The 21479-nt window shown below is 39.9% G+C and overlaps 1 protein-coding gene across 1 annotated transcript in view; it reads left to right on the top strand.

Annotated features, from left to right (window-relative positions):
* The window catches only part of CERS3 (ceramide synthase 3), a 98643-nt gene extending 95535 nt beyond the window's left edge, over positions 1-3108 (top strand). Inside the window, exon 11 of the mRNA XM_076004812.1 lies at positions 599-3108. Within this exon, the coding sequence (XP_075860927.1) occupies positions 599-766 (168 nt within the window). The 3' untranslated portion in view covers positions 767-3108. The remainder of the gene's footprint in view (positions 1-598) is intronic.
* The last annotated feature ends 18371 nt before the right edge of the window (positions 3109-21479 follow it).

Here is a 21479-nt window from a genome sequence, read left to right as displayed (position 1 = left end):
AACAGGCATTTTTTTTTCCTTTCCCCTATTGTTTATGTGTTTTCAATTTCATCAACTTATTTTATCTTTATTATTTCCTTCCTTTTTCTTGCTTTGAGTTTATTTTGCTCTTCTTTTTTCTAGTTTCTAAGGTTGAAGTTTAAATTGTTTGAGATCTTTCTTCTTTCCTAATATAAACACTTAATGCTATAAATTTCCTTTTTAAAGCATTATTTTAACTGTATTCAACAAATTTTAATATATTATATTTTCATTTTCATTTAGTTCAAAATATTTTCTAATATTCTTTGAGACTTACTTTTTGACCCATTGACTATATAGAAGGGTGTTGTTTAATTTCCAAGTGCCCTATTATCTTTGATATTGATTTCTAGTTTAATTCCATTATGATGCAAAATACTTTGTTTAATTTCAATTTTTTACATATGTTAAGGTTTGTTTTAAGATCCATGATATGGTCAACCTTGTGAATTTTTGGTTGTTTAAGTATTGGGTTTCTTTTCATGCTTCTAAACTGGGCCCACTGGTTTGCATATCCACTCAGAATTCTTCACAGCCAATTGAAAGGTTGTCACAGCCAATGCTTTCTTTTGTCTAGAACATCCAGGATGTGAGAAGTGACAACGAGGATGAGGAGGAAGAGGACGAGGAAGAGGAAGAGGAGGAAGAAGAAAAAGAGGCTACCAAAGGCAAAGAGATAGACTCTTTGAAGAATGGCCTTGGGGCCGACAGGCATCTCATTCCCAATGGTCAGCATGGCCGTTAGCTTGAAGCCCATATAACTCCCATGGCACAGTGTGCTGCAGGGGCTGTTGGAAGCATGGAATGATCCTCCATTCATTGCTGAGGCCTAGAGGACCCATAGAGATCCCAGACCCCAGATTTTGCCCTTACCTCTTTCTAACCCCCACCTTCCCTCCTACCTAAGATGTGTTTAACAAACCGTTGTTAACTTACGTTGAAATGTTAAATATAAGCGTGCCCATGGATTTTACTGCAGTTAGGACTCAGACTGGTCAAAGATTTCAAAGATCTCTCCAGAGAACCGTTTCAGTTCTAATTGCATTCCTTCATGCATTTGACTTTTTCAGGAGTTCAATTTGTTGTAGGCCCTTTCACCTTCTCACCTTGCCTATCCTCAGGATGGTTGGATAAGTACTAAGTAAACCCACTTTTTCCGGGTGTGTTTTACCACAAAGAGTAGCTCATTTCCCAAAAATGAGTTAGAAGTGGCAATGGAACAGAGACAGAAAGACCAAGCCAGGAGACAGGGCTCCAGGGTTCTAGGACCACTTCCTACCTAAGCAAATTTAGGTGCTTATCTCTACAATGCAGATGGTAATCCCTGCCTTGCCACATCACAGGGTTAGAGTAAGGATCAAATGAGATAGCAGAAGTGAAAGTGTTTTTTTGTCCACTGTGGCAGTATTGTTAATGGGCCCTTTTTGTACTATGATTCCAGCTCTATTTAGGAGAGAGAAACCTGGCTAACCTTGGCATTGAATGAGCCTGAATGAAAGGCACAATCTTTAAAAAAAGTCCCTCTTAAATGCTTCTGGAAATACCTGAAAATGAAAATTCCAAGAAGGCTATTTCCATTTTATTTGGTAACTATTTATTTGTTGGTTCCATAAGGATAATTCTCAAATTCCCCTGGAAGTTTCCTTCCTCAGGCCTCATGGCCAAGGGAAGGGAATTTGGGCCCTGTTCCTTCTTGTCCTTTGCTGTCTCTCAATTTTTACTTCTCTAAGAGGGAGGCTTCATGCTGCTGCCCTGGCCCTCCTTCAGGCCAGCCAAGCTATCCAGCTCACTGTATAGGTCCAGCTGGGGCTTCTCTGGGGGGGTCAAACCCAGATCAGGTTGCTCACTGGGCCACATCCCCCAGGAAGTCTGAGCCTCTGGGGAAGACTCACATGTGAGCTGCCAGACCCAAAGGAAATCTTGGAAACAGAAAAAGGATGCTACATGATTTCATCTCAGTATCCAATTCAATCAGACTCCATAACCATGCAACAGCACAACACAAAAGGCTGAAAAATACCTCTGAGAAATGTCCAAGGACAGGTGCTAGAGTCAATGACAGCTCCCTAGGAGGAGGGATACAGGCCAGTAGGGCAGTAGCCAGCTCTCCCTCACCCTCCAGAAACATGTCCCCACCCACTTCGCAGCCTTGTCACTACAGGGACACATCTTCTGACCACAGTGTACAGGGCCAGCCTTGGAGACTGCTCAGGTGCTCACAAACCAAGGGAGGCCAAGCCTTCAAAGGAAGAGCTTGAGCAGACTGTGCACCCTCCCTTCACCCCCTGCCCCAGTCTCTCATATTTGGGTATGAGATTTTGGATTTTCACCCTATTTTGCTCAGGGGCTTGTATTATAAAACCCCATGGGAGGTCGGAGTGTGGGGACTGGAAAACCAGCCCCCACCAGTGCAGGCTATAGGGCCCCTTCACTGTACACAGAAAAGAGGCCTGAGTACTTTGCTTTTTAATAAAAGTACGTTTTAAAAACCTTCAGGCTAAAGAAAAGCAAACACACAAAAAAACTCTTTAGAATCTTTCTTTCCCAAACAAAATCTCTTTTTGAAAAGTCATTAGAAGAAAACCAAGTGTCAGATTTTCTCTGCATAATTTTTGCTTTTATGAATACAATAACATGCATTATATGTATAAAGTGATATTATAAATCAAAAATGCCTCCACTCACTTGAGGGCATAGCTGTTCATTTATTGTTATTATTATTTTGGTGGAAGAAGATACTATTTTTTATGTTTCCAGTTAACAGACTATTTTTTCCTTCATTTATTTTGGTCTTGTCTCTGTACCAAATATCTTCTTGCTTAAGGTAAAAAATTGTTTGTTTAATTCTTTATTGTTCACGTTCTTTTTGTCATTTGAATGTTGAAGGTAAAATTGATACACCGATCTCAAATATCTCGTATACAGCTGGAAGCACTAAACTACTTCATAAGAGGTAGATATGCATTTTTGTAACATCCTTTTGGGCTTTTGTGGTTAATTTTAAAGGTAACCTCTCTTTCTGCAGGAAACAAACGTACAGGACTTTGCCAGACAACTTTATAAAACTTCAATTCACAGTGCCATCAGTATTGTAATGGTAAATGACTTACAATAAAAGAAAAAGAAAAATGTTCATGATTGAGTAGATTCAGCCACACATTGCTGGGCTTCTTAGAGATAAACCAGATCTCCCTGCATAGTGGAAGCAAAGATTTTCCAGCCCTCCAAAAAGTCCTTCCCAGGAATCAGAGAGAAACAGAGAGAAGAGGGGAGCCAGGTTCCAACATTCAGGCTACTGGCTTTGTGATTCCAGACACCAGCTGAGAGGCGGTGGTCAGGCCTGGCTGACAACCCCATGCCTGACTGCGGTGAGCCTCTTGGCCAAGCTCAGTGGAGACAGCCAGCCAGCCTGGGGGCTGGAGTCTGACCCAGGCACTGTGCAGGAACTGTCAAAATACTAAGAAAGGAGACCCATTCTAAAGGTATTTTTTTAGCCACATTTTCTGTATGTATCTTTCAAAGATGTAGGAAGAAATAGAGTGTAGATTGATGGTTCAACTGGCTGTCCATCAGAATTATCTATGGAGCTTTAAAAAAGAAATGCATCTTGTCTGCTGCCTGTCCCACATTTTGATTCAATATTTCTGGGTGAGAAGCAGAAATCTGCATTTTAACAGAGTCCCAAGTACATTTGAAGAGCAGTCATGATGCTGTGTGTCCCCACCTGGTTTTATTACTATGATCAATTTTATATACTAAGAGATGGGAAAATACAGTGGTACAGACTATTTAATCCAGAATAAAATAAGAAAAAAGAAAAGGCAAGACAAAGATTAGAACAGGCAAGACAAATATTAAACTCCTATTAAGATGGGGAGTATGATGGTAGATTTCAACACAAATTTATCAGTAATTATACCAAGTATAAAACCAAAGTGTCACAGATTGGATTTTTTAAAATCTCAACTATTGGTGCGTAGATTATTGAATGTAATGTTGAAAGTAAAAGGATGGACAAAGATATACTGTGAAACTCTACTCTCCCCCCAAAAGCTGGTGTAGTTATACTAATATAAAACAAAGGCAAGGAGACCTAGTGGATAGTAAGAGGAATGCTTAATAATAATGAAAGGGATCAATACACCTGGAAAATATTAAAAATTTAAATCTATATACATCTAATAGCATAGCTTCAAAATGTATAAAGACAAATTTCACAGAATTAAAATGAATTAAATTTATAATCATGTTTAGATGATTTTAATACATCTCTCAGTATCTGATAGAACAAGCAGACAAAAATTAGAATATAAAAGATTTGAGTAATAAAATTAACAAAATTGGCCTAATTGAGATATATAGAACACTGTACCCCAAAATTGCAGAATTTATATTCTTTTTAAGTGCACATGGGACATTTACCCAAATAGACCATATGATAAGCCTTAAAGCAAATTCCAAAACATTTCAAAGGTTCAAAATCACATAGAGAGTATGATCATTAATCACAATAAAATTAAACTAGAAATCTGTAACAAAAAGATAACTGGCTGAGAAGCAGAAATCTGCATTTTAACAGAGTCCCAAGTACATTTGAAGAGCAGTCATGATGCTGTGTGCCCCCACCTGGTTTTATTACTATTATCAATTTTATATACTAAGAGATGAGAAAATACAATGGTACAGACTATTTAATCCAGAATAAAATAAGAAAAAATAGGAAAAACCTCCACATATTTTTAAATTAAGCAATGCACTTCTAAATAACCCATAGATCAAAGAAGAAATCATATGGAAATAAAACATTTTAAACTGAATTGTAATAAAAGATAACAAAAAGTGTGTTAGATGCAACTAGTGACAAATTTAGAGGAAAATTTTTACAATATTAAAAGGTTTTATAAGTAAAGAAAAAGGCTGACAAAAATCAGTGGTCTAAATGTTTCCAAAAAAGTAGGAAGAAAAATTAATAAAATAGAAAGCAAACATATAATAGAAAGTATTAGAAACAAAAAGTTGATTTTTTAAAAGAAAAATTTATAAAATTCTAGCAAGACTGATCAAAAAAGACACAGATAAGCAATATTAGGGATAGAAATGATCCATCACTATAGGTCAAGCAGAGATCAAGCAGATAGTAAGAGAATATTGGGAACAGTTTTGCCAATAAATTAAAGATGTAAGTAAAATGTATAAATTCCTAAAAAAAATAGAACTTGTCAAAATGAACACAAGAAGAAATAGGTATCTCAATCACTGCTCTATCTAAAACAAAATTGAATCTGAAATTTTAACACCCTTTCCCAAAATAGAACATTTTAAGCCCAGATCACTGAATTCTTCTAATATTTAAGTAAGAAACAACACAAGTTTTATACAAACTTTTCCAGAAACAGAAGGAAGAAACTTCCAAATTTGTTTTATAAGGCCAGCATAATCTTGATACCAAAATCTGACAAGAATATTAGAAGAAGAAGGAAAAATACTGTAGGTTAAGTCAATCATGAACATGGGTACAAAATTCCTAAAACAAAACAAAAAAAAAAACAAAAAAACCCCCAGAAAAACCCTGAATTCAGCAATGTGTGAAGAAATAGTTCATGAAAAATAAGTTGGGCTTGTTTTAGGAACTTGAGATTAATATTTGAAAATCAATGTTATTCACCATTTGAAAAAGTACAGGAAAAAGTCTATGTTTAAAAACCATCAATATGCATTCATAAAACAAAAAACCCTTTTAGCAAAGAAGGAAGGAATTTTCTTAATCTGATAAATAACGTATCCTAAAAACATAAAGCCAGCATCCTGTATTCCTATAATGGTGAAATACTGAAAATATTGAAAGCTATTCGCCCTCCGATTGTAATTAAGACAAGGGTGCCCATTATCCTCAAGGATTCTCATCATTCTTAATATATTTAACTTTATATTTTTCATCCTAGCCAATGTAGTATTTCAAGAAATAAAAATTACATGGCTGGAAAGGAAGAAATAAAAACTGCCATTGCAAATACAAATGTTAAAAAAATATGTACATTTGTGCGTGTGTGTGTGTGTGTGTGTGTGTGTGTGTAATATATAAAGAAATGCCAAGGAGCAAGACTGGCCAAGACAATTTTTAAAAGAATGAAGTTGGAGAACTTTACTAAATACCAAAACTTGTTATAAAGTTGCAGTATTTCAGGCAGTGTGAAATTGGTACAGGGATAGACAATTAGAACAGTAAAATTGTATAAAGTGCAGGAAGAAATTCATACATATGTGTACCGTTGAATATCTTTAATGATAAAAATTAAACACGACTCCTACTTCACACCAAACACAAAATAAATTCCAGGGTTTTTGTATATCTAAATGTAAAAGTTAAAATAATAATAATTCTGGAGGGAAACATAAGAAGATATCTTCATGACCTTAGACAAAGATTTCTTAAAACATCAAGCATTATCCATAAAGGAAAATATTAATGAGTATTATCAAATTAAAATAAACTGTGTTTATTAGATGGTATCATTAAGAGAATGAAAAGGTCCAAGATGGCAGACCAGAGACACCACCCGCCAGAGTGTCTCAGTAAGAAGGAGAAATTTTAGATCAAAGAGGAAAAACAGATGGACAAACATAAAGCAGATGAGGGTCTGAAGGAAGCATGCTAGAACCTTTAGGAGACTGCATGGGAAGAGATTGCAGAGCAGAACTGGAAGGAGAGAGGTATTGGTGGAGATAAATCCCTGAGAGGCTCCGAGACCAGTTAGAAGGCTAGGCACAGTGGTTAGTTTCTCCCTCCATTGCATCTTGGACAGTTGGTGGGCTCCTGAGCTGCTGGAGAGACCTTCTGCCCACATCAGCCCAGAGACTGCTGCCGCCAGTGAGTTGGGAACTTCTTGCAGACAGGGCACCAGGCTCGAGCCCTGCTGGGGTGCCTCCTGCCTGACAGACCCAAGCCCAGACAGCAGGCACCATATTGCTTTTCTGCCCACTATGTGCCTTTGTCCTCCCTAGGGGGCTACAATTCCTCAGGTTTCATCTTGCTTGTCCCCACACAGACATTTCCCAACTCCAACCCAGACTGTAGGAGCCTCAGGAGTCCAGTGGATCTCGGGTGATCTCCACGACTCCAGAGCCTGGTCATTCTGGGTGGACTGCCTCCAGGAAAGAGGGTAAGAGATGACCAGAGTGCTGCCTTTCCTCCACCCATACTCTTTTCCTCCCCTCTTTCTCCCCCACCCAAGGATGCTGAGAGAGACAATTGAGCCACCATATGGAGGCTTCCATCGGAAACGGGGCTCAGACCTTTCCTTTTTGGGGCCCTGCAGTAGACTAACAGGTGCTTGGACTGTTAGCTCCCTGCCCACCAGCCCTCCCTGGTGCTGCATATCCAGTAGCCCTATCAGAGCAGGGCACCCTGAGGTGGAGGGACATTGAACTAGCTTGGGCACACTATGGGTGACTTGGAATCAGCATGCTTCTCCCTGGCATGGCCAGGGATTGATCTCCAGGGCCCCAGGAATGGACCCACAGACCAGATCCCTCTAGGTCTTGATCGTGTTGCTGAGGGACACAGAGGGAATTTGTGAATTAGTCTCATGAGGTATGAGTGCCTGCAAGGGCAGATCCGGGGGAGAGTACAGAATGGGTCCTAGTTGCAGCATTCTCATGGGGTGCCCCTCCTCCCACAAGGCTGTGTTCCCAGCTCAGGCTGGGATCCTGGGCAGGGAAACTCCCAGCCTACATCACAGTCATGGGAGAGCTTGGCTGGCTTGAGCTCCAGCCTGCTAGCAGAGGCCAGAGGGAAACCACAGATTTGGGGGGGGTGTTGAAAAGGAGCCAGACCTCCTCCAGACTGCCTGATTGAGGATCTCAAACAGCCCCTCCTCCACTTGTAGACTTTCTGGTTGAGTGGGGCCACTTAAACCCCTCCCTGGCAGCTTTTCCCAGAGGCAGGGAGTGGACCTTGGACCCCTGCATATACCTTTCCAGCATTTGTGGAGCTTGATCCCAGGCTCATGTAAGCCAGCCCTGCCCACTCTTACTCCCCCACCTGCCTCTGCTGTGGTAGGGAATGAGGAATCACTTGGAAGTTCCAGGGCCCCAGCCACCATGTGGGACATTAGAGTGCTTCTCTTGAGAAATTAGAGCTGGTGACAGGACCCCAAAACAACATTGCAGCCTGTTCCTTCAAGCAAGCATTACCTACTGACAAGGAGGTCAATTTTCACATCCTGTTTACAGCATTTACTGACTCATGATACAGGGTGTGGTTGATTCTCTCTCATAAGCACAACCTATTGGCTCAGAGATTAAACTAGGTATGTCATTATCCAAATAAAAAAAATCCAAAAGTAAGAAGCAACAGCAGCTCTAGATGAGAAGGAATCAGTGAAAGAATTCTGGAAGTATGAAGAATCAGAGTGAAAAGACACACCCAAAAGGGAATACTAGCTCTCCAGCAATGAATAACAACTAAAATCAGAATATTAAAATGACAGATGAAGAACTTCAAACATGGATTATAAAGAAGCTCAATGAAATACAAGATAAAATGGAAAGCCAACACAAAGAAACCACAAAAACAATGCAGAAAATGAATTAACAATTTAGAAATTAAATTATTAAAGAAAATTAAACAAAACTTCTGGAAATAAAAATTTGTTCAAGCTGTTACAAAACACAGTGGAAAGCCTTAAGGATATGTTAGAGCAGGCAGAAGAAAGAATCTCACAGCTTGACAACACCTTTTGATTAAACAAGCCAAAGAGATAGAGCAGAGATATAAGAGGAACAAGCAAAGCCTATTAAAAATATGGGATTATGTAAAGAGGCTTAACATAAGAATCATAAGGATCCCTGAGGGCAAAGAAGAAAATACACAAGGGTTTGATAATGTATTATTATTTAAGGGAATAATTGAGGAAAATTTCCCTGGCCTTGTTAGAAATCTAGATATCCAGATACAAGAAGCTCAATGGACTCCTGGGAGATTCATCACAAAGAGGCAAACACCATGACACATAGCCATCAGAATGGCCAAAATAAACATAAAAAAGATACCCCTACAAGCCTTAAGGTGAAAGCAGCAGGTAACTTACAAAGGAAAACCCATCAGACTAACTGCAGATTTCTCAACTGTGACCTTACAAGCTAGAGGAATCGGGACCCCATTCTCGGTCTTCTCAAACAGAATAATGGCCAACCTAGAATTTTGTAGCCTGCAAAACTAAGTTTCATATATGAAGGGGAAATAAAGTCTGTCTCAGACAAACAAACACCAAGGGAATTTGTCAAGATAAGACCTGCCCTGCAGGAAGTACTCATAACTGCATTATACATGGATCAGCACAATAGACACCCACCGGTGTGAAATCACCCAAAAGCTAAAAGTCAAAGGCCAGATACCACAATGGCTCAAGAGAGAAAATAAAGCAACAAAGGTCTACTCAACAGGATAAAAGGAAATTTACCCCATATATCAATTCTTTCAATAAACATGAATGGCTTGAACTTCCCACTGAAGAGATATAGAAGCCAAGTATCTGCTATCTCAAGGAAACACAGTTAACTGACAAGGACTCAATCAGACTCAAGGTGAAAGGATGGAAAACAATATTCCATTCAAACGGAAACCAAAAGAAAGCTTATGCAGCAGTTCTCATATCTGATGACATAAACTTAAAATCCACAAAAGTAATGAAAGACAGAGATGGTCACTATATAATGGCAAAGGGAACAATTTAACAAGAAGACATAACAATTCTAAATATTTATGCACCTGACACAGGTGCACCCAGATTCATAAAGCAAATCCTACTTGATCTAAACAAAATGATAAACAGCAGCACTGTAATGGCCAGGAACTTCACCACCCCTCTGACAGAACAGGGCAGATCTTCCAAACAGAAAATAGAAAAAGAAACAATGGACATAAACAGAACTCTAGAAAAAATAGGCCTGACTGACATTTACAGAACATTCTACCCAAAAAATTAGTGAATATATGTTCTGCTCATCAGTCCATGGAACATTCTGTAAGATTGATCAAATCCTAGGCCACAAAACATGTCTCAAAAAGCTATAAAAAATAGAAATTATACCATGCATCTTCTTAGACCACAGTGGATAAAATTAGAAATCAACTCCAATAGAAACTCTCATCTCTACACAAATTCATGGAAACTAAACAACCTACTGCTGAACAGTTATTGAGTCAAGGAGGAAGTTAAGATGGAAATCAAAAGATTCTTTGAACTAAATAATAAAGGGGACATGAGTTATCAAAATCTGTAGGATACATATAAAGATTTCCTAAGAGGAAAATTCATAGCCATAAATGCCTACATCCAAAAGGCAGAAAGATCACAAATCAATAATCTAATGAATCATCTCAAGGAACTGGAAAAGGATGAATAATTCAATCCCAAAACCATCAGCAAAAAAGAAATAACCAAGATCAGAAGAGAACTAAATGAAATTGATAACAAAAGAACTATACAGAAGATAATAAGACAAAAGTTGGTTCTTTGAAAAGATGAACAAAATTGACACACCACTTGCTAGATTAACCAGAAACAGAAAAGGAAGGACTCTAATAAACTGAATCAGGAATGAAGAAGAAATAACAACAGATACCATGGAAATGCAAAATGTCATCACTGAATACTATAAAAATCTCTATGCACATAAACTTGAAAATGTGGAGGAAATGGACAAATTCTTAGAAACACACAGACTCCATGAGCTCAATTAGGAAGAAATAGAATTCCTAAACAGACCAATATCAGGTAGTGAAATTGAAGCAGCAATAAAAATGCTTCCAACAACAATAACAAAAAGTCCTGGGCCAAACGATTTCACAGCTGAATGTTACCAGACCTACAAAGCAGAACTGGTACCTATCCTGCAGAAATTATTCCATAACATTGAAAAAGAAGGAATCCCCACCACCAACAACACGTTTTATAAAGCCAGCATCACCCTGATACCAAAGCCAGGAAAGGATGCAATAATTAAAGAAAACTACAAACCAATATTCCTTATCAATATAGATGCAAAAGTTCTCCACAAAATTCTAGCAAACTGAATTCAGCTGCTTATCAAAAAAATAATCAAAAAATAAATAAAAATAAAAAAATAAAATAATCCATCATGACCAAATGGGCGTCATCCCAAAGATGCAGGGATGGTTCAACATATGCAAATCTATAAATGTAATTCACCACATAAATAGAAGTATAAACAAAGATCATATGATCCTCTTAATAGATGCAGAAAAAGCATTTGACACCCTATTATAAAAAGAATTCTTAGCAAAATAAGCATAGATGGGACTTACCACAAAATGATAAAAGCCATATATCACAAACCCACAGCCAACATCATATGAATGGGGAAATATTGAAAGCATTCCCGCTTAGAACCCAGACCAGACTACTTTGCCCACTATCTCCACTTCTATTCAACATGTTGCTCAATATCCTAGCCAGAGCAATCAGATAAGAGAAGGAAATCAAGGGTATCCAAATGGGGGCAGAAGAGGTCAAACTATCACTCTTTGCTGATGATATGATCTTATATCTAGAAACCCCCAAATATTCTGCCATGAGACTACTGGAATTGAGAAATAAATTCAGCTAAGTCTCAAGTTACAAATCAATGTACATAAATCAGTAGCATTCATATATGCCAACAACAGTAAAGCTGAGAACCAAACCAAAGATTCAGTAACTTTCACAATAGCAACAAGGAAAATAAAATACTTAGGAATATATTTAACTAAGGAGGTGAAAGACCTCTACTGGGAGAACTATGAATCACTGAGGAGGGAAATAGCAAAGGATATAAGTAGATGTGAAAACATACCATGCTCATGGATTGGCAGAATCAACATTGTTAAAATGTCTATATTACCCAAAGTGATCTACATATTCAATGCAATCCCTTTTAAAATACCAACATCATTTTTTGCAGCTGTAGAAAAACTAATTTTACACTTTGTATGGAAGCAGAGAAGACCCCATATAGGAAAAGCAACCGTAAGCAAAAAGAACAAATTTGGAGGCATTAATTTATCAGACTTCAAGCTATACTACAAGGTAATAGTAACCAAAACAACATGGTAATGGCACAAGAACAGAGACATAGACCAATGGAACAGAACAGAGAAACCAGATATAAAACCACTGTCATATAGCCATCTGATCTTGGACAAAGCAACCAAATTGTTGATGGGGGAAAAGAATCCCTACTCAATAAATGGTGCTGGGAAAATTGGATAGCCACATGTAGAAGACTGAAACAAGATCCATACCTCTCACCACTCACAGAAATCAACTCGTGATGAATAACAGACTTAAACCTAAGGCATGAAACCATAAGAATTCTAGAAGAAAATATTGGAAAAACTATTATAGTCATTGACCTCAGCAAAGAGTTTATGATGACCCCAAAAGCAAACACAGCAAAAACAAAAATAAATAAATGAGATTTGATCAAATTAAGGACCCTCTGCACAGCCAAGGAAACTATCATGAAAGCAAACAGACAACCTACAGAATGGAAGAAAATATTTGCATGCTACACATCTGATAAGGGGCTGATAACTACAGTCTCTATAGAACTCAGGCAAATTAGCAATTGCTGGATCATATGATAAGAGTATGTTTTATTTTATAAAAAAACTGCCAAACTGTCTTCCAAAGTGTCGGTACCATTTTGCATTCCCACTAGCAGTGAACGAGAGTTCCTATGGTTCCATATCCTCACCAGCATTTGTTGTTGTCAGTGTTTTGGATTTTGGCCACTCCAATAGACATGTAGTGGTTTGCCATAGATTTTTCATTAAAACATTTTTTCCACAGATTTTCTATTTTGTGTTCTTCTTAATATTTTTTGTACAAATATTGTGCCAGTTTATAAAGAAATATGGGAAGGATTCTTTCTTTTCTTATTCTAGAATACTTTAAATAGTATTAGACTTATACATTCCTGGAGAGTTTGAAAAACTTTATCTTTGAAACCATTCAAAGATACCGGTACTTTTTGTGATTGAGGGTGCTGGAGCAATTTTTGGAAGCTTTCTCAATTTCATCAATGGTTCTTGGTTTGTTTAGTATTTTTCTATATCAAGGTCAATTTTGGTCACTTATATTTTCTTAGAAAATAATTTCATCTAGTCATCTTTTCAAATTTATTTGTACAAAATATTGCAAAATCCTCTGATATATTTTAATTTATTTACATGGATACTTATTTTGCCTTTTTAATTTACAAAGTATTATTGTGCTTGTTTCCCTTAGCCTTCTTGATTAAGCTAGAAAGTAGCTTATCTCCATGACCCACTCCTTAAAACAATCAGTTTTTATAATTATTTATTTATAGCTTTTTCTGTGTGAAATTCATAACTTTTTCTGTGTGAAATACACAGAGTAGCAGAAAAAGGAAAGAGGAATCTGATTAAAGCTCCTAATATGGAAATCTTCATGCCTACCTTTGGAAAGAAAGAGGATAATTCAGTCAACTGGCAGATTTTTACATTAATATAAATTGGGTGTTTTCCTTATATTTCACTCAATCTGGAACCACTTAGGAATACTTTTGTGCAAATAGGTTTGATTTTCTATTGGAAACCCCCAAATGTTCTGGAATTGCCGAGGGGGGAACCCAATGTCCCAAGGGAGACCTGGGGATTCCCGTCCACTCCCTGTGGACTCCACTCCACCCACCCTCCGCTGAGTGTGGGAAGGTGACACTTTATTTTTCCATCCTCCACTGTCCCCACCAATGGGATGACTTTGCTGAGCTTTATTGTCTGATTGGCATGAGTAAAACCACAGAACATCACTGAAGATCATGGCAAGGGTGAGTTTTTAAATGAAAAACCTAAACCCAGCTAGAGATCTTGCCCAAAGTGGCAGTAGTACACACTTGTCCCATCTGGTCACCTCATTTATGTTCTGGTAAAGGATTTAGGCCCCCTGCTGTCACAGCTGTGGGCTGGCCTGAACACAGGATTGGTGGAGTCTGTGCACAGTGGCTGAAGTTTTCCCACTTGAAAATTGAAGGGAGCCCCCACACCTGCCCCTCTAGGCTTGGCTCCAAATCCCCGCACTGCAGAGCAGCCTGCTTACTTTGGCAGTTTTCTTGGCTTCCTGCCCACACAGTGACAGCTGTGTCCCCTCTCAGAGCCTAACCCACTGGCCTCCCTAGGTCCCTGTGAGCAGCCACCATTCAGCCCCAGAAGCCATAAGTGACCCAGCCTGTCTCTCCAAGTGAGCAAAGGCTTCTGGTCCAGCACCTGTTCCACAGTTGATATGCAAATCTGTCCTGTGTCCTAGTGCCGCAGACACCTGCCACTCTTGGAGCTGTTGTCTCAGCTGCTTCCCCACAACCTGTAGCTTTGCCAAGTTGCCAGTCTCCCTTGTCCTCCTTGCTGCTAAAACCTTCCACCAGGTGGCTCTCAAGTCCCTGTTAAGAAGAGAATAAAATGAGGACAAAATCCATAGGTGTTTAAAGAGAGAGAGAAAGAGGGTGGGTGACAGAGAGACATAGAGAAATAAATGAGATCCTCAACAGGATGAGCTCTGGAAGGACATCTGTCCCTTGGCAGCTGCCTTGGGTGCCCAGCAATTACTCTGGGGCTTGGGACAAATCAAGAGTACTTGGCCAGCCATTGTGCCAGGCTCTGCGTTACATCACATGTCCTATTCCCTCTGGTCACTGTGAGTGGCAGAAAGATCCCTTGAGCCCACTACTGATGGGTCTTCCTTACCTATTGGGGATAATTGGAAGGTCCCAAGTTCCTGTTGTCAGTCTTTCATGGGATCCTTTCTCTTTAAAACAGTGACATCAGTAAAGGAACCCAGTGATAGGACACTCTGGTCTGCATCACTGGGCTTCTGAGCTGTTGGGTTTGGGCTCAGTGTCTGCCCATCTCAGGCTTTCCATGCTGCTGTTCTGAGGCAGAGGAAAAGAGAAGGACTTTGCAACATTTAAGATGGTGTCCTAGAATATGAACTGGATCTTGAAAGACAGAGCTCAATGCTTCTGACCCCAGGCTGTCAATACCAAGTAAGGGCCCCGGCACCATCAGGCTTGTATCCTACACATGCTGACGAGCAGAAGCCCTTAACCTGGACCCAGCAAAGTTGTCCTCTGCAGAAGCAGAAGAATATGACCCTTTGGGTATTCAAAATAGCCCTGTTGGGGCCAGGTTAGGGATCAGAGGGTGACAATTCAGATGGCCAGGCAACCATGGCAACTTAGAACATGGCATGCAGATGGCCAGCAAGGAAATGCATAGCAAGGCCAGGGCCATGAGTAAGAGAGTTGCTTAGAATTTTTTAAAAGGATAAAGTACTGAACTGTAGATAATTTATTCTGAAGAAGGATGTATTCAAAAGTATTTCTATAATTTCATCTAAATGACAAATTTTCTTTCACCAGTCTACAGATGAGGAGACAGAGGCAAATTAGGGGGAGCTATGGAGCCACATGAAATGCAGAAAATGGTTTCTGGAGTCAGACACTTATAAGGTGCTATTTCCTTATTTGTTAGAATGATGACTTCCTTTAATGGATGCTGGGAAGATTAAATGTGATACACTTTGAAATGTCTGGCACAGAAAAAGTGCTCAGAAAATATTAGCTTCGTTTCCAAAAAAGATGCTGAAATCACCTAACTTGTGAATGGCAGAGCTTAGATTTAAACTTGTAGTTTTGGCTGATTGCCAGGAACTACTGATCTTTGTATTGATAGATTAAAAAATATTTATTGAGGTTCACTGCCTGTCAGTCCGAGGAGTTAAAATATACAAGACATACATCATCCCTCCTCCCACTGAATCCAGTGGGTGAGGGACATTGGAAACACAGGGCTTGTGTTTCCAATGTGTTCCAAACACAATCAGTCAGGGCTCAGTCAGGAAATCACCCTAGGTATTTCAAACAGTGGGGATTTAATGCAGGGAATTGCTTATATAGGTCTTGAAACACTAAGACAGAAAGCAAGTGGGAACACTGAGTTACTCAGGGATAATAACTGTAGGAAGTAAAGGTGAAGATTTTTCCAGAACATAGGTGCCTGAAGAAGAAGAGGCCCCATAGGACTGATGCCTGGATTCCTAGGGGGCTGGCTCTGGACAGCTGGTCTCCAGACCATGGGTAGATAGCAAGGCTTGGAAACTGCTGGTTGCGCCACTGGGGAAAGGAGGGCCCTGTGGCTGACGCTAGGACCTCTGAGAAGGTGACACAGACCAGCTGGTGTTGGAACTTCCATAGTGGCAGCCCAGATTGGCAGGTGAAGGAGGTGGAGGGCTAGTACTCTCTTTCTCCACAGGGCACCTCCTGGTTGTTGCAGGATCTCTGAGGGACTGGCGAAGCTGGTGCTAGGGATGTGGCTGTCAGCTGCTGCCAATAGAAGCTGGAAAAAGTCGGGGGGGAGAGCAGATTCTCTTCTCACCTTACTTCTGCATTTCAGTCCCTGATTATTGGCAAACTTAACAGGAAGCCAACTGGCAAGGGAGTCTAGAACATACAGTTTGTAGAGACCCAGCCCCAGTATCAGAGTGTGGAGTATAGGAGAGAGATTTAGAGGTGAGAGATGATAGGTAAATAACTAGCAGTCTATGCCTTCACCAAATCAGCATCCATACACACCCTTAAACGCATTTTTAAAATTCCATACAAGAATGACAGTATCGTGTTTCTGCCTAGCAAGATGCAACTGGAAGAGACAAAAATTAGTATAAGCACACATCAACACAGACACGCACACAAAGGCAAGCAAAGAAGACAATATTTACAGTGTTGCAATCCTCATACAGTACATGGTACCAATAGTCATAATTTAACATTTCCTTAACAAGTTGAGATATTTATCTTTTTTCCTATTCTCTGGAAGAGCATATGAAAGACTGGCATTTTACCTTGCTTGGATGTTTCTTGAAATTCACTAGCAAAGCCACCTAGGCTTGGGTTATTCTTTTGGAAGGTGTTAAGTAATGGATTCGATTTCTTTAATAATAACACAATTTCCCCAATTTTTACTTATTAGTCAATGTTGTATTTTACTAGTGTCCATTTCATCTATATTTTCAAGTATATTGGCATAAAGAAGTCCATAGTATTTTCTTAGGATCCTTTTTAAGTCTAGGACTGTAGTAGTTGCTCATTTTTATCCCTGATATTGGTTATATGTGTCTTCTCCCTTTTTTTCTTTGATTAATTTTCCAAGGGTTTATCAATATTACTAGTCTTTTCAAAGAACCAACTCTTGGCTTTCTTGATCATATATATTTTATGTTTATTTCTACCTTATTAATTTCTGCTATTATTTTTATAATTTTCTCTGTAATTGTTTGAGTTTTGGTCTTTCTCTAACATCTATATATATATAGATTATGGATTTTTCAGCCCTTCTTTTGTTCTAATAAAAGGCTATAAGTCTCCTTTTTAAGAATGGCTTTAATTATATCAGAGAAATTATAATACATAGCTTTCATTGTCATTTAATTTAAAATATTAAAAAATTTCCATTATGATTTCAATTTGGCCCATAGGTTATTTAGAAGTGTATCTCTTAATTTCTAAACATATGTACATTTTCTAGTTACATTTTTATTTTCAATTTCTAGCTGAATTGCACTGTGATTGGAGATATTAGTCAAAGGTCGAGATTAGGTTTAGTATGAAACAATCCCATTAAAAAATTAAATTATTAATAAAAAATACACAAAGAACACTGCAGATCTACTGATTTCATTGGTGAATGCCACCAAATATTAGGAAATAAATAATACCAGTCTAAAACATACTCTTCCAGAGAATATAAAGAGGGACCACTTCCAAATTTACTTTATGGGGCCATAATAATCTTGATACCAAAATCTCAGAAACATATCATACAAAAGGAAAATTATAGTACAATCTCATGAACATAGACACACAAATCTTAAAGAAATTATGAACAAACAATTCAAAAAAGGTGTTTAAAATACATCATAACACATAAGTTTATTTTAGAAAAGCAGGGCTGGTTTAACTTTAAAAAAGTAATGTTCAATAAATGTGCTGGATATGCACATGCGAAAAATGAACTTGGATCCATACATCACACCATACACAAAAATTAAATAGGTCATGGATCTAAATGTAAACTCTAAAATTACAAACTTTCTAGAAGAAAACATAGAAAAATCTTTGTGACCTTGGATTTGGCAAATATGTGTATTTCTTTGGTCCAACACCAAAAGCAGGATCCATAAAAGCAAAATGATAAACTGGGCTTCGTCACAATTAAGAATGTTTGTTCTTCAAAAGACATTGTTAAGAGAATGAAAGACAAGCCAGAAAGTGGGAAAAAGTGTTGTCAAATCAGGTCTCTGATAAACGACTTATATCCCGAATATATAAATAACTTTCAAGCCTCGATAATAAGGAAAAAAAACCCACCACATTTTTTAAATAGGCAAAAAATTTTAATAGATCCTTAACCAAACAAGATATATAAATGGCAAATAAACACATAAAGAAAATACTCAACATCATCAGTCATTAAAGAAATACAAACAAAACCACACCACCACACAGATATTATTATAATGTTTCGAATTTTAAAAGACTGACCATTCTAAGTGTTGGCAAGGATATGAAGCAACTGGAATTCTCATACACTGCTGGTAGGATTGTAAAATGGTACAACCACTTTGAAAAAATGATTTGGCATTTCTTAGAAAGTTAAACATAAATGTACCATATGATTCAGCCGTTCCACTCACCCAAGAGAAATGAAAGCACATATCTGTAAAGACATTTATAAGAATGTTCATAGCCACTTAATTTGTAAGTAAGAAAACTAGAAACAACCCAAATGTCAACCAACAGGTGGATGGATAAACTTGGATTATGTTTAATCCAATAATCCAATAGTATGATGGAATACTACCCAGCAATAAAAAGTAATAAAGTAAATATAATAGAGTTAAAAAAAAAAGCAAATAAAAAGATAAACACCAAACCCAAACTATCGATATACACAATAACATGGAAGAATCTCAAAATAATTATTCTGAGTTAAAAGAGTTAGACGGCAAAGAGGACATACTGTATGATGTTCCGTTTGTGTAAAATTCTAGAAATGAAACCATGTGACAGAAGGCAGATCAGTGGTTGCCTGGGGACAGGGGAGGGATAGGAGAAATGAGAGACAGGAATTCCAAAGGGGCTGGAGGAAACTTTTGTGGGCGACAGATTTGTTCATTATCTTGATTATGGTCTTGTTTTCAGAGATGCAAATATTTATAAAATTGTGCCCAGCCTAATTGTGCCTTGACCATCCCCACCTCCCAACTGGGGCCTTAGTGAGTTCCTCTTAAACTGTTGGAGCTCAGTGTTTTCGTTATGAATCCGGAATAGTTATAAATGTGGCAGAGCTGCCAAGTCTAAACAGAGTTTGGGATTCTGTCAAATGGGTAAATAAAGACAAAGAGGGTTAGCTCCTTTCTCCTCTCAGCAAAGGAACTCAGTTTAGGATGAGAAAATAGACGGGAGCATGAATGACAGGTGTTTCAAAATCCCTGATTCTATTAAATATTAAATGGCATGGCAACCATCGCATTGCAACTGTCTCTAAGAGGAAAAAAATCTGGAGCAATTCAACAAACCAAGTCAAATTATGGGCTTCTGGTGTAAGAGAGACATCCAAGAACAGAGTGACCAAATGTGGTCACTGATTAGAGCTCTCAGGGAATGCCTGGCCGCGGTCCACTGCGGACAAAGAGTCCGTGGTCTCCTGCAGGGGCCAGCTCAGCCTCCGCAGGCGCCCAGCGCTTTTGCAGTGGCCAGGACACCTCACCTGTGCTGCTCACACGGTCCACGCGCGCGAGTGTGAGAGAAATTGATTGATGGATTGAGTCCATCAAACCGCAGAATGAGTGGGAGAGGGGAAGGCTGAGCAAAGAGGGCAGGACAGGAGGCACAGCAGAAGTGGAGAGCCCCTGAGAGCCAGCAGGTCTCCAGGGCAGCGGCCAGCAGGTCCCCTCGCCACACTCTCCAGGCTCTTCTGATCCCCACTCGCGTCCCCCTCCCCCACCTCTGCTGCGCCAGACCTCGCTCCCTTCCCTTCCCGTCCAGGCTCCGTCTGTCCGTGCGTCCCTGCACCCGAAGGTCCCCAGGGCGATTGGCCGCCGGTTTGACCCTTGCTTTGGGGACTGCGTTTTATCAATGATAAAATATTTCCTAACTGAAAGGGATGAGATCTACCAATGCCTCCGCGAGCGAGCGCCAGCATCAAGCCAAGTTCAGGGCTGCCACATCCCACCCCACCCCTCCCCCACACCGTGTCTGGCGCCCCCAACAGCTGCGCCCTTGGGCCTGGGAAGGAAAGCTGGGAGCACCTCGGGGAGAGGCTGCTCCTGTGCGTGCCCAGGCGGCCCTGACCATGGGCTCTGCTGCCCTGCGGGACTCGCGGGTGTCGGCGCGCCACGCTGGCGGGGAGGGGGCGCGCGTGGCGACGACCCGTGGTCGGTGCAGACGCCGCTGCGGTCGCGCTGAGCCAGCGCGGAGGGCGCGGGGACACGGGCTCCAGGGCGCGCAGGGCCATGGGGGGAGGGGAGAAGGAGATGAAGGCGAGGGACGCGGCGCACCCGGGCCCGGCCCCTAAGGATGAGGCTTCCAGTAGGGGGGTTGGTCCATCCTGGCCATTAGGGCCCATTTGCCGCTCTGTGAAACCCCGGGGCCAGGCGCCCGTCGTCATCCCACACTTTTCGCAACTCCCACGTGTCGCCTCTCCGGGCCAGAGGAGTTCCCGGGGAGAAATAAAGCGAGGAAACCACGAAGTCAGGTCCAAGGGAAGAAAGAGAGACAAAGGGATGGATTCTTCCCCCCTCCTTTCTGTTCTTGGCAAGAACTTCCTTCCAGAGGCTCCAGGGAAGTGGAATTCGATAACCATGTAACTTCACCCTTAGCCCAGGCATTGTCTGGCCCCTAGCCAAGTGCCTTTGTGAGGCGCTGAGCTGGACTATTAAATACAAGTAATTTCTACAGAATCCATTTATCTTTCAGCTGGTTCATGCTCTCTTCCTCCCCTCCCCTTCTGGCCCTTGCCCTCCCCTCTCCTCCCCTTCCTTCCCTCCCCTCCCTTCCTGTTTTTTCTCTTCCTTCCTCCCTCTACCCTCCTCTTATTCCAAGTAAGATGCAAAGATCTTAGTTGGACAGATTTGATGTAATCATGCTATGCACTGTATAGTATCCTCATAGGCACAGGCCATACCAAACTCTTCTCTTGTTCTCTTATGTTATTTTCATCTTAATTACCATTCCACATATTTAAAGTGTACAATTTGTTAATACAAACTGACAAATGTATACACCCATGTTTTGACATATATACACACCCATGAAACCATCACTACAATCAATATAGTGAACATATTTGTCAACCCCCAAAATTTCTTCCTGTCCCTTTG

Source organism: Microcebus murinus, chromosome 7 (genome assembly GCF_040939455.1).
Source record: "Microcebus murinus isolate Inina chromosome 7, M.murinus_Inina_mat1.0, whole genome shotgun sequence".
NCBI classification, from domain to species: domain Eukaryota; kingdom Metazoa; phylum Chordata; class Mammalia; order Primates; family Cheirogaleidae; genus Microcebus; species Microcebus murinus.
Note: the sequence above shows the minus strand (reverse complement) of the source record. Positions and strands in the feature narration are given on the sequence as shown.